At 37.3% G+C, this 18,163-nt stretch overlaps 1 protein-coding gene across 7 annotated transcripts in view; it reads left to right on the top strand.

Annotated features, from left to right (window-relative positions):
- The window catches only part of NEK11 (NIMA related kinase 11), a 278,066-nt gene that overhangs the window by 88,418 nt on the left and 171,485 nt on the right, over positions 1–18,163 (top strand). For all 7 annotated transcript variants that reach the window (XM_078432346.2, XM_078432347.2, XM_081790131.1 and 4 more), the window contains 2 exons: positions 17,659–17,808; positions 17,946–18,024. In XM_078432346.2, the coding sequence (XP_078288472.1) occupies positions 17,659–17,808; positions 17,946–18,024 (229 nt within the window). The remainder of the gene's footprint in view (positions 1–17,658; positions 17,809–17,945; positions 18,025–18,163) is intronic.

The raw sequence follows: 18,163 nt of genomic DNA, 5'->3' as shown, positions 1-18,163 counted from the left end.
GGACCCACAGACGGAAGAGTAAAAAGCACACAGTTCTTTTGGTCTTCATTGGGTCTATTGTAGTTCTTTTTTTACAATCTGCTCTTAGGGGCATCTGGGTGGCTCAGTCAGTTAAGCATCTGACTCTTGATTTCAGCTAAGGTCATGATCTCATGGTTCATGAGTTTGAGCCCCACATCCAGCTCTGTGCTGACAGCAGGGACCCTGCTTGGGATTCTCTCTCTCTCTCTCTCTCTGCCTTTCCCCCACTCACACTGTGTTTCTCAAAGTAAATAAACATTAAAAAAAAAAACCCTGCTCCTAATATTGCAAAAGAATTATAAGAATATCAGTATTGCATAAAGAATTATAGGAATATTCCTAATATGGGCATTATAGGAATATCATAAAGAATATAGGAATTATCAAGAATATCAGAATTACAGGGCTATAGAATAATAAGAATAGTATTGCTATAATGTTTTAAGCTTATAAAAATGGTATTTGTCTCAGACAAAACTTAAAAAAACCTAAAACCTCCCAAATATAAAAATGCAGGAGAATTTTAACGTATTTTTTGTGAGCATTAGGTCAGCTCTCCTTGCAGATATTATTAACTATTCAGCAAGTACAAGCTAAGGACTTATCATCACCCTGACCCCAAATAACCACCTTATTATGAATTTGGTAATTACCTTAGTTGTGTCTGAATCAAAACAGGCTTATCTGGTAATGAAATTTCTATTGCCAAACCTAAAGTGGAAAGAATAACAGAGAACTATTAATTATAATGGCATACACATAAGTGTGATGAGTAATCTTTGGGAGACACTCAGAAAAAATAGATTGAATGGGGTTGAGAATTTGTTTTCCGAATCTCAGTGTGTAGCATATGTTTATTGTGGAATATTTTCTTATAATTGGAAATACTTGTGAATAATTGACAGGTGTTTTGTTTTAACACTAATAGCTGTACTTATGATATCTATAATACTTAATGAAGAATTGGTATACTACTAATTATATTTCATCTGTTAATGTTTGCCCATTGTAACCTTATCCTCTTTCTGCAATCTGTTAAACCTTTTGGGATTCAATTATTTATAGCAATCAAGTACAGAGAAGTCTCTCTCTTAAAAGTGGGTGAGGTTCCAAAAGTTTATAAACACTGGAAGGTTAGGATAATTAGGTTCATTGAGAACAGTACTTTGAACCCTGCTGATTTGTATAAGCAGTTGCTGAACACTTCTCCCCCACAGAAAAAATATAATATAGGAGTTGGGTTCCTAGGGCAGCTCTTTAAACTGATTTAGACTTTGAATAGTTAGAATTTATTGTTTTGGTAGGAGAAACAAATAAAGGACAATACTATTGGAATAGTGTTCTATAATTAAACAGAAAAGAAACAGAATATTTCATTGTTGGACTTATCTCTCTTGTGAAAGGCAACCAGATGGCTCTTTAATCTTGTGCCCCTATGTTCTTTGGACAATTTTAGTGGAGGGAATGATGGTGGGCATAGTAGGGGTATCAGAGTGTAATGCGAAGCTCTCAGGATTTTGCTCAGAGATCTGCTCCAAGGGTTGGCTGCTTAAGAGACATGGTAGGAGTCTAGTTCACACTCTAAGTCAGACTTTAGTGATGTTGGGCAGAAATGTCAGACAAGGCTTAGCTACAGGTAGAAGAAAACAAAGAACTGGCACCTGCCTGATCTACCAGAACTAAGAAAGTATCCTCATAGGAGAGTGTTCCCAAACTAGACAGGGAAAGGGGCCAGGGTGGAGAACGAGTCTGTTTTCTGGTGAAGGATTGAGGAAAGCAAGGCCAACTTGGCAGCAGTGTGTGTAGCTAATGTGGGGCCTGCACGTAGCTGGCAGCCAACAGCTCCATCTTGGTGAAGGAAGCTCTGGAGCAAGAGAGCCCATTTCTCTCACCTTCCCATGGTCTGAGAAATTCTTGTGTGGATTTAGAACTAAGCTGTTAGGCAAGGAATGCCTTCCTAGGGAGTGACAACTGGTGTCATTATTTTCACCCAACAGAAGCTAAGTAGGAAAACATTTCAGTCAAGTGCAGTAGATTTGGATATTAATATCTGCTTTCAATGACTAGCATGAAATGACTGATATAAAATCTGGAGATAATATCCAGCCTGGTCAGTTTTACTAAAGGTCATAATACAACTGCAGCAACAGAACCAAAATTGTCTATAGAGTGCTCACTCTGTGATTGACAGTTAATGTGCTAAGCACTTTATCCAAATAAATGTATTTGTCACTACAAAAAAAAAATTATACAGTTTATAATTTTACAACCTGCTTTTTTTCACTTAGCAAAAGGAAATATTGCTCTGCATTAACAAAATATATCTACATATCATTTAAATGTTTGCATAGTATTCTATACTTGGATACAATCATTTTTCAACCAGTAATGTTTATTAAGCATTATTTAATGTTTTCTTTGAAGATTTTATCTTTGTTTTTGTATTTAAGCATTTTTAGGGTGCAGTGTATATGGGTGTGGATTTGCATTTTTCCTACTTTGAGTCAGTTGAGCCTCTTGGACATATAGATTGATGTATTTCCTCAGATTTGAAAAGTTTTCAGCCATTATTTCTTTGTGTATTTTTTCTTCTCTTTTCTCTCTCTCCTTGCCTTCTGGTACTCCCATTATGCATATGTTGGTATGCTTCATGGTCTCCCACACTTCTCTAAGGCTTTATTCATTTTTCTTAATTTTTCTCTGTGCTCTTCAAATTGTATAATATCTGTCTATCTATCTTCAAGTTCGTTGATTCTTCTGCTAGTTAAAGTCTACTGTTGAGCCCCTGTAGCGAATTTTTTTCTTTCAGTTATGGTATGTTTCAACTACAGAATTTCTATTTGGTGCTTTTTTTTTTAATATAATTTCTTATCTCTTTGCAGATATTCTTCATTTGGTGTCACATTTATATCATACTCTACTTATTTAAACATGGTTTCTTTTAGTTCTTTGAACATATTTATGATGTTGATTGGAAGTCTTTGTCTGTTAAATCTGATATCCGAGACCTCTCAGTTAGTTTCTATTTCCTGCTTTCCCTCTCTGTATATGGATATTTTCCTTTGCATATCTCATTATTAGTGAAAACTGAACATTTTAGATAATGCATTGTATCAACTCTGAATATTTATTCTTCGTATTCCTCCCACCTCTCTGAGGCTTGCTATTGTTTGCCTCTCTTTTTTTTTTCTACGTTTATTTATTTATTTTGAGAGACACAGCATGAGAATGCATGAGTGGGGGAGGGGCAGAAGGAGAGGGAGAGAGAGAGAATCACCAGCAGGCTCTGCGGTGTCAACATGGAGCCCAGCATGGGACTTGATCCCATGAACTGTGAGATCATGGCCTGAGTCAATATCAAGAGTTGTGTGCTCAAGCGACTGAGCCACCCAGGTGCCCTGCTATTGTTTGCTTCCTTATTCACTTAGTGACATACCTGATTATTCTACTGAAACCTATTTCCCTTCCAATGTGAAACCTCTAGTGTCATTCCTCAAAGAGTATAGCCTTGGGCACATGTGCAGTGAGCATTGGGATGACCGTGGTTTTAGAAAGGCTCTCTGTCCCTTTCCCTATCTCTCTGTTGAGCTGTTTCTGCTGGTATTACACCCAGTTGTTAGCCTTAACTAATTGCCAACTCATTGCTCTATTATTTTCAACAATGCCTTGAGGTTGCTCTCCAGTCTGTTCCAATTAAATTTGAGCCTCTTTGCAGATGTAGTTTTTGAGGCCAGTCTTTCAGGTTTGAAATTTGGATATTTTTAACTATCTCTTTCCCTGATTTTCTCTGGTGAAGTAGCTTATTGTGCTCATGAAACTGCCAATCTCCTCTTAATTGCTTGCCACCAAAATCTTCATCATTTCTGAGAGTGGAGTTTAGGCTTAAATTTCCTACACCCTGTTCCAAATAAAATCAGTCCCTTTGGGGAGAGCTTCTGAACCCTCTCTTATTATGGCCTGTCTTAGCCCTAGGCAAAATATCTGAGCACTGCTCAGGAGATGGAGATAGGGACATGGCCCACTTTTCTTAGAGTGACACTCCAGCTCATGAGCAGGGTACTGGCCAGGGGCAGTAGCCTCTCTTCTTGGCTTGCCTCTTCTGGGGTGGAACCTCTACCCTGTGAGCAAAAGTGATCAGGGCACCCCAGTATTCTCTGCCTGCTGTTCCTGGGGTAGAGCCCCCATTCTACTAGTAGGAACTAGGTAGAGGAAAGGAGCCCTTAATGTCTTGGTTACACTCACCTGGCATTTAATCTGTATAACAAAGCTGGGGAGATGAGAAATGCCAGAAGCTTGTTCCTCCTGGAGAGATATCCAAGCCCATGACTGGTTTCTGGAGGAAGGGGGAACCCCATCTTCTTGGCCACACTTGCTCAGAGTGAAATTTTTGTCACATTAAGCTGAGGGAGTGGCTAAGTGCCACAAACTCTTGTTTTTACAGAGACTTAATAGATTTTTTTGAATAAATGTCTCCTCATTTACAGTATGCCCTTAAGACAATTTTCAGTGACATTAAATTGTTGGGGGTTTTTGGTAATTTTCACTAGTTACGGCTGTTTTGCTAAGGAGCAGGTCTGCTGAGCTCCTCATGATGCCACCACTTTGGAACTGTTCTCCCCAAGGCCTTACTGTTGGAATTAAAGATTTTTATTTATCTGTTTCCTCTGTTAAACAGTGTTAAAAAATAGACTGGAGCAGGGAGAGGCTGGTGGAGCCTAAAGAAGGGAGATAGGCAGGCCTTGTATTAACTTCATATATTCCGTACTCCTAATGCTCTGTCCATCTTAAAAGACCCTATGGAAACTACCAGAGATGATTAAAGCAGTTGGAGCACAGCCATTCCATCAAAATGTGAAGCGGTGCAGGCTGTTGCCGTATCCAGCCTTTATGGAGCGGCTGAGTGAATAACAATCGGCAATGGAGGAATACTTGAATCATCATTTCCATTGCCAATCCACCTTCTCACCCCAACTTTGAACACTGCCCATGTTCATTTCCCAAACTTTATAGTTTATATGGAATCTGTGATCATGACCCCGAGAGTAGCTAAAGATGCAAAAGAAAAACATTTCCCTTTCATTTTCTCCTCAACCACGCTGTGATCTCCCTGTCCTCCTCTCTCCCCTTGCTGTTGCTTCCATCTTCTGTTCTTCCATTGGCCAAATTTTTATGGTGTGGAGGACATAGGACCACCACACAGGAGGAAGAGCAGATGATCTTCTTTCAAACATTGTGCTCAATGCTGGAAGAAAGTAATTAAAAAGAGCTGGTATGTACAAGACGAAATTCACCCAAACTTTACTTCTAAATTTTTGTGAGTTTTCCTGCAAACATGATAGTATATTTGGATGATAGGGTGGAAAGAATACATTCACCTTTGCTTTTACATGTTCTTTTGAGGGGTGCCTGGATGGCTCAGTCAGTTAAGCGTTTGACTTCGGCTCAGGTCATGATCTCGTGGTTCACAAGTTCAGGCCCCACATCAGGCTCTGTGCTGACAGCTCAGAGCCTGGAGCCTGCTTTGGATTCTGTGTCTCCCTCTCTCTGCCTCTGCCACACTCATGCTCTTTCTCTTTCGCAAAAATAAATAAGCATTAAAAAAATTAAATATTCTTTTGAAAATTCAGTTCCTCAGACACCTTAGCTACATTTCAAGTGCTCAGTGGCCACATGTGGCTACTGGTTATTGTGTACAGAAACATAGAATATTTCTGACATTACAAAAAATTGTATTGGACAGTCCTGGAATATTCTGCTCCAGACCCTTTAGGGCTTACCCTGGGATTTTCTTGCATTCATGCAGCTTTTGGATTGGGCAGATCCCCTAATACTTTCAGAAGCTATTCTTGAATGGGTCTACTGTGCTTTTCAGTAAGTAATTTGGGGCCATTTTGAAGTTCTTCTGTTATGGGGTCCTTCAATTGCTCCACTGATTCCCTCTGCTTCTTCTCACAAAGATGCTGATACTGTGCAGGTCACATGGTGGCTGTGGTTTGTCTCCACTTCCTTGTATTTCTAGGTTTCAAGGGACACCTTGCCACCTAACTTTGTTGAAAATGTTGGTCAACATTTCAAAAATGGTTTTGCTATCTAGCTGCTCTGCTTTCCATGTGAATTTAAGGAAGATGCAGAAACTATGCTTCTGATGTAGTTGCCACTTTTCCCCAAATATTCAGAATCAAAATTTAAACAAAATCCCTGGGTGATTTGTATGCGTCTTAAAGCTCAGGGAGAACTAATAGAGGTTCTGGGATATGTTAGGCCCTTATAAAATGGTTGCTATATAATATTGCTTCTGAAGTATTAGTTTAAGGAGTCCAGTGTCTTTCATTTTATTTAGATAAAGTTTATATTGATATTCAACTCCACCTCAGTACACATTTTCATTTAGGATACAACACACTAAAGCAAATCCCACTATTCTTTTATTAAATTTATATTACTCTCTATTCAACTGCTTAAATTATGTATACTCTTTCTTTCTTTCTTTCTTTCTTTCTTTCTTTCTTTCTTTCTTTCTTTCTTTCTTTCTTTCTTTTAGAGAGAGAGATAGAGAAAGCACAAGTCTGGGAGAGGGGCAGAAAGCGAGGGAGAGAGAGAATCATTTTTTTAAATTTTATTTTTTATTTTTAAAAATTTACATCTGTTTAGTTAGCACATGGTGCAACAATGATTTCAGGAGTAGATTCCTTAGTGCCTCTTACCCATTTAGCCCATCCCCCCCCTCCCACAGCCCCTCCAGTAACCCTCAGTTTGTTCTCCATATTTATGAGTCTCTTTTGTTTTGTACCCCTCCCTGTTCTTATATTGTTTTTGTTACCTTTCCCTTATGTTCATCTGTTTTGTCTCTTAAAGTCCTCATATGAGTGAAGTCATACGATCTTTGTCTTTCTCTGACTAATTTCACTTAGCATAATACCCTCTAGTTCCATGCACGTAGTTGCAAATGGCAAGATTTCATTCTTTTTGATTGTCGAGTAATACTCCATTGTATATATATACACCACGTCTTCTTTATCCATTCATCCATGGATGGACATTTGGGCTCTTTCCATACTTTGGCTGTTGTTGATAGTGCTGCTATAAACATGGGGGTGCATGTGTCCCTTTGAAACAGCACACCTGTATGCCTTGGATAAATGCCTAGTAGTGCAATTGCTATGTCTTAGGGTAGTTCTATTTTTAGTTTTTTGAGGACTAAAAATACTGTTTTCCAGAGTGGCTGCACCAATTTGGATTCCCACCAGCAGAGCAAAAGAGGATTTCTCCGCATCCTCGCCAACATCTGTTGTTGCCTGAGTTGTTAATGTTAGCCATTGTGACAGGTGTAAGGTGGTATCTCATTGTGGTTTTGATTTGTATTTCCCTGATGATAAGTGATGTGGAGCATTTTTTCATGTGTCGGTTGGCCATCTGGATGTCTTCTGTGGAGAAGGGTCTATCCATGTTTTTGCCCATTTCTTCACTGGATTCTTTGTTTTTTGGGTGTTGAGTTTGATAAGTTCTTTATTGATTTTGGATACTAACCCTTTATCTGATATGTCATTTGCAAATATCTTCTCCCATTCTGTCGGTTGCCTTTTAGTTTCGCTGATTGTTTCCTTCCCTGTGCAGAAGCTTTTTGTTTTGATGAGGTCCCAGTAGTTCATTTTTGCTTTTGTTTCCCTTGCCTCCGGAGACATGTTGAGTAAGAAGTTGCTGCGGCCAAGATCAAAGAGGTTTTTTCCTGCTTTCTCCTCAAGGATTGTGACAGCTTCCTGTCTTACATTGAGGTCTTTCATCCATTTTGAGTTATTTTTGTGTATGGTGTAAGAAAGTGGTCCAGGTTCATTCTTCTGCATGTCGCTGTCCAGTTTTCCCAGTACCACTTGCTGAAGAGACTGTCTTTATTCCTTCCTTTGGATATTCTTGTCTGCTTTGTCAAAGATTAGTTGGCCATACATTTGTGGATCCATTTCTGGGTTCTCTATTCTGTTCCATTGATCTGAGTGTCTGTTCTTGTGCCAGTACCATAATGTCTTGATGATTACAGCTTTGTGTATAGCTTAAAGTCTGGGATTATGATGCCTCTCACTTTGGTTTTCTTTTTCAAGATTGCTTTGGCTATTCAGGGTCTTTTCTGGTTCCATACAAATTTTAGGATTATTTGTTCTAGCTCTGTGAAGAATGCTGGTGTTATTTTGATAGGGATTGCATTGCATATGTAGATTGCTTTGGATAGTATTGACATTTTAAAAATATTTGTTCTTCCTATCCAGGAGCATGGAATCTTTTTCCCTTTCTTTGTGTCTTCTTCAATTTCTTTCATAAGCTTTCTATAGTTTTCAGTTTATAGATTTTTCACTTTTTTGATTAGATTTTTTCCTGGTATTTTATGGGTTTTGATGCAATGTAAATGAGATTGATTCCTTGATTTTTCTTTCTGTTGCTTCATTGTTGGTGTATAGGAATGCAACCAATTTCTGTGCGTTGATTTTATATCCTGCAACTTTGCTGAATTCATGAATCAATTCTAGCAGTTTTTTGGTGGAATCTTTTGGGTTTTCCATATAGAGTGTCATGTCATTTGCGAAGAGTGAAAGTTTGACCTCCTCCTGGCTGATTTGGATGCCTTCTATTTCTTTGTATTTCTGATTGCAGAGGCTAAGACTTCCAAAACTATGTTGAATAACAGTGGCGAGAGTGGACATCCCTGTCTTATTCCTGACCTCAGGGGGATAGCTCTCAGTTTTTCCCCATTGAGGATGATATTAGCATTGGGTCATTCATATATGGCTTTTATGATCTCGAGGTATGCTCTTTCTATCCCTACTTTCATGAGGGTTTTTATCAAGAAAGGATGCTGTCAAATGCTTTCTCTGCATCTGTTGAGAGGATCCTATGGTTGTTGTCCTTTCTATTATTGATGTGATGAATCACGTTAATTGTTTTGCAGATATTGAACCAGCCCTCCATCCCAGGTATAAATCCCACTTGGTCGTGGCAAATAATTTTTGTAATGTATTTGTGGATCCAGTTGGCTAATATCTTCTTGAGGATTTTTGTATCCGTGTTTCAGGGAAATTGGTCTATAGTTCTCCTTTTTAGTGGGGTCTCTGTCTGTTTTTGGAATCAAGGTTATGTTAGCTTCATAGAAAGAGTTTGGAAGTTTTCCTTCCATTTCTATTTTTTGGAACAGTTTCAAGAGAATAGGTGTTAACTCTTCCTTAAATGTTTCATAGAATTAGCCTGGAAAGCCATCTGGCCCTGGACTCTTGTTTTTTGGCAGATTTTTGATTACTAATTCAATTTCCTTACTGGCTATAGGTCTGTTCAAATTTTCTATTTCTTCCTGTTTTAGTTTTGGTAGTCTATATGTTTCTAGGAATTTGTCCATTTCTTCCAGATTGCCCTTTTTATTGGCATATAATTGCTCATGATATTCTCTTATTATTGTTTTTATTTCTGCTGTGTTGATTGTGATCTCTCCTCTTTCATTCTTGATTTTATTTATTTGGGTCCTTTCCTTTTTCTTCTTGATCAAACTGGCTAGTGGTTGGTCAATTTTGTTAATTCTTTCAAAGAACCAGCTTCTGGTTTCATTGATCTGTTCTGTTTTTTTGGTTTCAATAGCATTAATTTCTGCTCTAATCTTTATTATTTCCTGTCTTTGGGTTTCATTTGCTGTTCTTTTTCCAGCTCCTTAAGGCATAAGGTTAGGTTGTATATCTGAGATCTTTCTTGCTTCTTTAAGAAGGCCTGGATTGCTATATACTTTCCTCTTATGACCACCTTTGCTGCGTCCCAGAGGTTTTGGGTTGTGGTGTTATCATTTTCATTGACTTCCATATACTTTTAATTTCCTCTTTAACTGCTTGGCTAGTGCATTCATTCTTTAGTAGGATGTTCTTCAGTCTCCAAGTATTTGTTACCTTTACAAATTTTTTCTTGTGGTTGATTTCGAGTTTCATAGCATTGTGGTCTGAAAATATGTACAGTATGATCTCAACCTCTTTGTACTTACTTAGGACTGATTTGTGCCCCAGTATGTGGTCTATTCTGGAGAATGTTCCATGTGCACTGGAGAAGAATGTATATTCTGTGGTTTCAGGGTGTAATGTTCTGAATATATCTGTTAAGTCCATCTGGTCCAGTGTGTCATTCCAAGCCATTGTTTCCTTGTGGATTTTTTGATTAGATGATCTATCCATTGCTGTGAGTGGGGTGTTGAAGTCTCCTACTATTATGGTATTACTATCGATGAATGTCTTTATGTTTGTGATTAATTGATTTATATATTTGGGTGCTTGCACATTTGGTGCCTAAATGTTTACAATTGTTAGGTCTTCTTGGTGGATAGACCCCTTGATTATGATATAATGCCCTTCTGCATCTCTTGATACAGTCCTTATATTAAAGTCTAGATTGTCTGATATAAGTATGGCTACTCCAGCTTTCTTTTGTTGACCATTAACATGATAGATGGTTCTTCATCCCCTTATTTTCAATCTGAAGGTGTCTTTATGTCTGAAGTGGGTCTCTTGTAAACAGCATCTAGATGGATCTTGTTTTCTTATCCATTCTGTTACCCTATGTCTTTTGATTGGAGCATTGAGTCCATTGACATTTAGAGTGAGTACTGAAAGATAGGAATTTATTGCTGTAATGATGCTTGTAGAGTTGGAGTTTCTGGTGGTGTTCTCTGGTCCTTTCTAATCTTTGTTGCTTTTGGTATTTATTTATATATATATATATATATATATTTTTTTTTTTTTTTTTTTTTTTTTTTTTTTTTTTTCATCTTTTCTCCCCTCAGAGAGTTCCCCTTAAAATTTCTTGCAGGGCTGGTTTAGTGGTCACAAACTGTTTTAAGTTCTGTTTGTCTGGGAAACTTTTTATCTCTCTTTCTATTTTGAATGTCAGCCTTGCTAGATAAAGAATTCTTGGCTGCAGGGGCACCTGGGTGGCTCAGTTGGTTGAGTGTCCAACTTCGGCTCAGGTCATGATGTCACAGTTCGTGAGTTTGAGCCCCGCGTCGGGCTCTGTGCTGACAGCTCATAGCCTGGAGCCTGTTTCAGATTCTGTGTTCTCCTCTCTCTCTGCCCCTCCCCACTCATGCTCTGTCTCTCTGTCTTAAAAATAAATAAAACATTAAAAAAATTAAAAAAAAAGAATTCTTGCCTGCATATCTTTCTGATTCAGCACACTGAATATATCCTGCCACTCCTTTCTGGCCTTCCAAGTTTCTGTGGATAGGTCTGCTGTGGGAGAGAGAATCTTAAGCAGGCTCCATGCCCAGCATGGAGCTCAGTGTGGGGGTGGACCCTAGGACTGTGAGATCATGACCTGAGCTGAAATCCAAAGTTGGACGCTCAAATGACTGAGCCACCTAGGCGCCCCTGTGTACTCTTTTCTAGATGGATATCAGGGTGATCATCAATTATGTAAAATAAAAATATCTAAAAGATCAGTAAAGCTGCCCCAACCAGAGTCATGCATTGCTATGGTGGGATAGGTTTCTGTTTGCGGAGTCTGGACAGATTTCAAAGGGTAAGTTTAGTTCCTTGAGACAAGACAACATCTGAGTTTCATTTGCAATTCATTATCAACCTGTGCTCCTGAAATCCTTTGGGTAGTTCTGGTCAAGATGGACAGATGGTCAGTTTATGGAGTTCAGGTGTAATTTGCTTCACATGCACCTGATCCCAGATTTCCCTTTCACTGCTAAATTTCCTCCTTCAGGGATTTATTTGCTTACTTCTTCACAGTTAGCTATATTTTGGGGGGAAAAAAAGGAATACAAATCATAGACTTCTAAATAAAATGCACCTTCTTTTTTTCAACTTGCCCTCTACTTTCCCCTCAACCACCTCCTCACTGCCAGATTTAAGACTGGGAGTCAAGTAAGATAAACATCTTCAAAAAGGATGGAATTGATGAGTTCAAGATTATATAATTATTCCCATTAGAAATGTTTAGCTGGAAATTGGAAAAAAATTAAAACCATAGGTACATAGATGTATAGTTACTAGAATAAAATGTACATATAGTAGATAAATTTTAACTTGTAACAGGATAGGTACGCCTGGGTGGCTCAGTCAGTTGGGCATCTGACTTCGATTCAGGTCATGATCTCATGGTTTGTGAGTTGAACCCCACATTGGGCTCTGTGCTGACAGAACAGAGCCTGGAGCCTGCTTTGGATCCCCTCTTTCCCTCTCTCTCTGCCCCTCCCTGCTTGTGGTCTCCCTCTCTCTCTCTCTGTCAAAATGAATAAACTTAAAAAAAAAAAAACTTGTAACAGGATAATCAAAAATCTTTTGCCCAAAGTGTCCTGGTGGTGTCTGTAATCAGATTATATCTATTGCAGGCAGGTGCCCAGGGACCGGGGAAGGTCCCTTTCTACAAGTCACTCTTCCATGTGCTCAAGTGCAAGTAAATCTCACTAGATCAAAATGAGACAGGTAAATGGAAAACAGAATGCCTTTAGTGAAGCTGAGAGGATTTCCAAGAAAGAGAATAGTCTTGTATCAAAATTAATTGATTACTAAGTTAGTCTCTACATCTAATTGTTCTATAGTCTGTTTAGCCAGATAATTCCACAGCTTTTTATAACCCTAGTATATCCATCAAATGTGGCTTTGGTAGAGTTATGTCTCCATAAAAGTAGAGTTTGACTTCATTATCGACTCATTGTACTTAATAGACCACTAACTCCCTTTCCATGAGAAGCAACAGAAAAACAAAAGCCAAACTTGCCTACCTTCCTTTCCTTTTGCCAAAGAGGGTCTCATTGTTTGTGTCCCCTATATTTGCCATGGTCTGATGCCCTGCATGGCTTGGATGCCATGGCTTGGATGCCCTGCATTGGATGCTATGGCTTGGATGCCCTGCATGGCCCTGCAGGCCTCCCTAGGGATCCCTGAAGATGACTTATGGTTCCAGGTAGAATCCAAAGTAAGCTTGGGAAATCAGCCCCTGCCTGAAGGTCTTCCGTTGGTTTAGCCATGATTTCCAAGTCAAAAGAGCCCTTAATGATCAGAAATACAGCATTGAGAGGCAGGATGGCATAGACTTCATGTCTCTAGAACCAGACAAACTGTGTTGCAATCCCAGTTCCACCAGCTACTCAATATGGAAACATTAACAATTGACCTAATCTTGTGGTTTCCTCATCTGAAGAATGGGAGTGATAATAATAGTTTCTGCTTCATTAGGAATGTTCTGAGAATGATTAAATGAGTTAATATATGTAAGGAATATAGAACAGGGCCTAATTTATAGTAAACACTATTAAAATTTCAGCTAGTATTTTTCTTTTCTTTTTTTTAAATTTTTTTTAACGTTTATTCATTTTAGAGACAGAGAGAGACAGAACATGAATGGGGGAAGGTCAGAGAGAGAGGGAGACACAGAATGTGAATCAGGCTCCAGGCTCTGAGCTGTCAGTACAGAGCCTGATGCGGGGCTTGAACTCATGGACCGCGAGATCATGACCTGAGCCGAAGTCGGTTGCCCAACCGACTGAGCCACCCAGGTGCCCCTCAACTAGTATTTTTCTGATTACAATTATTATTGTTGCCACTTGTATTATTGATAGAGGTAATATAATAGTCTGCTCCCAAGTCAGCTCAAAATGTCCTGTGTCAGAGATTGTTGCTCTCATCCAGCCCTTTCAACCTATCAGAGCCAGGAGAGATTATCTGGCTTTGTTGTGCTTTTAACCCAAGGCCTGAAGAAGACTGTGAGCCCACAGGAGGAGCTGAATTAAATCCTCAGAAGAGTATGTGGGTGCTGAGTGATTGATAGCCTTCTACACTTAGACCTGTGAGTTTCATTCCTTTTTTCAGTGTTAAAATTACTACATGTACATTAGATTACATAGCAGAGTGTATGTAGTTAGTGTAAATTTTTTAGAAAACATTTTAAAGATATATTGAATGAGAACAATACCAATACCAAACAAGTTCATCTAATATGGCACCTTTCTGGGCAAATTACTTCCTTTCTCTGAGTTTTGGTTTTCTCACTGATACAATGAGAGTTTAGAATTAGCAAATCTTGGTAGACCTGTAGCTCTACTATTTTAAACATTCTCAAGGTTCAAATTAGACTCTTCTTTGGGGAAAATAAGTCAGCATATTGGGGCAGAGTTTATAACACACAAATATTTTACACATATCCACCCAAATAAAAGTATTTGATTCAATTTGATGATTATATTTTACTAGTAATGTGTAGCCTTCCCCTCTCTTTTTGTTAAGAAAACTTTTCTCAGAGTGTAACAAGTACTGACTTGATATTGTCTTTTTCATTTTCACCAATTCTTACGGTCAAAGCGAATAGTGGTGCTGCACTGTGCTTTTCATTTGCATTTTCTCTGATGTCTGATGATGTCAAACGTCTCATGATTTGGGGCCATTTAGCGTCTCTTCAGGTCGTTTGTCCATTTTTCCATTGGGTTCTCTCCTTTTTCTTATTGATTGGTAGGAGTTGTAATTAATAAATTAATGAACTTTAACCAGTTCTGGATACCAGTCTTTGATGAATATTTGAGCTGCAATGTCTTCTCCTACTCTGTTTCTTCCTTTTCACTCTCTTAGTGGTGTCTTTTCATGAACAGAAGTTCCTAATTATAATGGAGTCCATTTTATCAGTGCATAACATTACTGCCAGTGTTTTTTTATGTTTTGTTTAGGAAGTCTTTGCCTACCCCCAGATCAGGAAGATATTCTCCTGTTTTCTTTTAAAAGCTTTATGATCTTATTTTTCATAGCAAAAATTGGTGATTTTTGTGCATGTGTCTGGTGTGAGATAGTAGTCCACATATATTACTTTCCATATGTGTATTCAGTTGGCCCAGCATAATTTGTTAAAAGGATCATTTTTTTTTCTTTACCATAGTGCAGTTTGTCTTTGCATTAGTCAAGTGACTGAATTTGTGTGGATCTGTTTTTGAACCCTCTGTTTCATTCCATGGTCTATTTTTTCTTCTTTGCTAATATCACATTTTCATAAGTAATGTAACTTTATAATGAATCTTGGTATTTGATAATATAAGACCTCCAGTGTACCATGTCTATCTTTGTCCCTTTGCATTTCCATGTAAGTTTTAGAATCAGTTTGTCAATTCCCACAAAAAGTCTGCTAGGATTTTGATTGATATTGCATTGAGTCTATAGGTCATTCTGGGAAAAATCGACATCTTCATTATTTTGACTCCTCCAAACCACACATGTGGATCTCTCCCCCTCCACCCTGCCCCCCCTTTTTTAGGTTCTTTAATTTCTCTTAGCAATGTATTGTGGTTTACAGTGTAGGGTGTATATCTTTCATTGGATTTATTCCTAGGTATTTGACACTGTATGATGTTAATGTAAATGGCATTATGCATTTCGTTTTTTAAATGTTTGTCACAGCCTTATTGAAATGACCTTTTATGTACATAACCATGTTGACATGCTAATGACAGTTTAATATATTTTTCTAATTTTTATATATATAATTTTTACTGTCTGATAGTCTTTTTAATTGAAACATTATACATTTACATTTAACATAATTACTGTATATTTGTATTTTTATTTGTCATTTTATACACACACACACACACACACACACACACACACACTTTCATTTAACTTTTTCTGGCCTTATTGTTCTGAATAGCACTTCCATTACAATATTGAATAGAAGTAGTGATCGTAGGCATACTTATCTTGTTCTCAATGTCAAAATAAAAGCATAAACTTTCAACATGTATTTATATATACATATCACATCTTCTTTAGCTATTCATCAGTCCATGGATACTTGAGCCCTCTCTATAGTTTGACTATTGTTGACAATGCTGCTCTAAATATTCAGGTGCAAGTACCCCTTCAAATATGCAATTTTGTATCCTTTGGGTAAATACCTAGTAGTACAATTGCTGTATCATAGGATAGTTCTTTTTTTAACTTTTCTGGGGAGGCTCCATGTTGTTTTCTAGACTGGCTACACCAGTTTGCATTCACACCAGCAATGCAAGAGGGTTCTCCCCTTTCTCCGCATCCTCACCAACACCTGTTGTTTCTTGTGTTGTCAATTTTAGCCATTCTGACAGGTGTGACCCTCCCTGCATTCCTTGTTTCTGCCTGGAATCATTTTTCTTCAAGTTGAAGAATTCCATTTTGGGATTGTTTTTAGTACTATCCTGCTGGCAACGAATTCTCTTAATTTTTGATTGTCTAAAAATGTCTTTATTTCACACTTATTGAAGGAAATTTTTCCTAGTATAGAAACCTAAATATGTGCTACATTATTTAATAGTCTTATGGATGGGTACAAAATTAATTTTCATAGTTTATAATATTTACATTGATCTTGGTGTTCTAGTCACTATCATGGGTTTTCTCCTAACATCCTTGTTCTTTCTGGCATTCTGTAATAAAAATAGTCTAGAATGTGGAAGGGAAAATACCTTATGAATTTGATCAAGCCGTTTAACTTCTTAGAGCCAGGTAGCATGGGAAAAATATAGTGGCTGTACGTCACTATGAAGTTATGAGATTCTGTTCAGTTATATCTGGAAGTTGCTTTGTAATATATGTAAAGTACCAATTAGATAGAAATGTTTAGTGTTACTGTTATGTACTGAAACAGAAACATCTCATTGTATTCAGTATATCCAGGATTCTCTTATTAGTGAACATTTTTATGATTTCCCACAAAATGGTTAAAATGATAGTATTCATTTATATATTTATTTATACAGACACTACCTTTTATAAGAAAGTGGGACAGTGTTTAAAGTTACATAAAACACAACTTACACAAGGTTGGTTGTAAGTTTATTCCTGATTTTTCAAGCAACTAACATGAAAAGGGAGACCTGGTTAGTTACATAATCCAAAATACTCATGAGATTAAAAATAATCCATTAATTTAGGAGAAGTACAGTTCTTTCTTAATATTAAGTTCAGGCAGGATTTCCCCCTTACTTGTCTTAATGATGCAGAGTTATTTAAAAGATTATTCTGCTGGTTTAGAGGTTACTGATTTGCATGGTTAATCCTATCAGTGTCAGACTGATCTAGAATTTTAATACTCTTATTTCATACCCTCAAAGGGAGAATTATATACATTTTAATGTGAGCTACAAGTAGATGCTTTTCCACCCTACTTGTAAATGGATTCTATTCAGAAAACTAATAAAGAATGCCAGCTTCCTTTTCAAAATGCTTGGATACACATTTGAGGGAAGTTTAGGCTGATAAATTAAAATTTTATTTTGCATATAATTAACAAAACTGCCTTAGGAAGATATTTAGCTGTATTTTATTGTTCCTTCATAGAGGTTCCTTACTACATTGATCAAATGTTTATTTACCCTACTGTGTGCAGACATAGTAGGTTTGTTTGTTTTCCTCTGACAAAAAGTGGTCATTCATACTTACATTTTGTAAGGTTTTTTTTTCACTTTACCCTCTTCATTTATTAAACATGTGTACAAATGGAAAAGAAATATAGTACTGAAGCTTTTAAACAAACAAAAAAATCAAAGGATATGTTAGTATCTCACAACCAATGCCCTGATAACATCCAAGGTTTTATATGGTGATCAAATTTAAAATAGGGCATTTGTTCCTTATTTAATTTCTTTGACTTTGTCTTTAGGTCTCTGGCATGCATTTTATATGAGATGTGCTGCATGAACCATGCGTTCACTGGCTCCAATTTCTTGTCCATTGTTTTAAAAATTGTTGAAGGTGACACACCTTCTCTCCCCCAGAGATACCCAAGAGAACTGAATACCATCATGGAACGGTACGGAAATAAATATGTTGCCACAAAAACAATTTTAAATTGTACTTATATTTTAGTTCATTTGAAAAATAATTTTCTTTTTCTTTTCTTTTTTTCTTTTTCTTTTCTTAAAATAATTTTCTTTTTAAACATTACAGCATGTTGAACAAGAGTCCTTCATTGAGACCATCTGCTATAGAAATTTTAAAAATCCCTTACATTGATGAACAACTACAGGTATTTAAAATGGAAGGGATACTGGGAAACATGTATTAGCATTTATATACATTCTAGAACTTGAAGATATGCTGTGAGAATAAGATGCATCAAGAATCAGTGAGAAAGGAGAAATAAGATTTTTTTTTTTTAAGCTGAG

The sequence above is a fragment of the Panthera onca genome, chromosome C2, assembly GCF_046562875.1.
Source record: "Panthera onca isolate mPanOnc1 chromosome C2, mPanOnc1 haplotype 2, whole genome shotgun sequence".
Taxonomy (NCBI): Eukaryota; Metazoa; Chordata; class Mammalia; order Carnivora; family Felidae; genus Panthera; species Panthera onca.
Note: the sequence above shows the minus strand (reverse complement) of the source record. Positions and strands in the feature narration are given on the sequence as shown.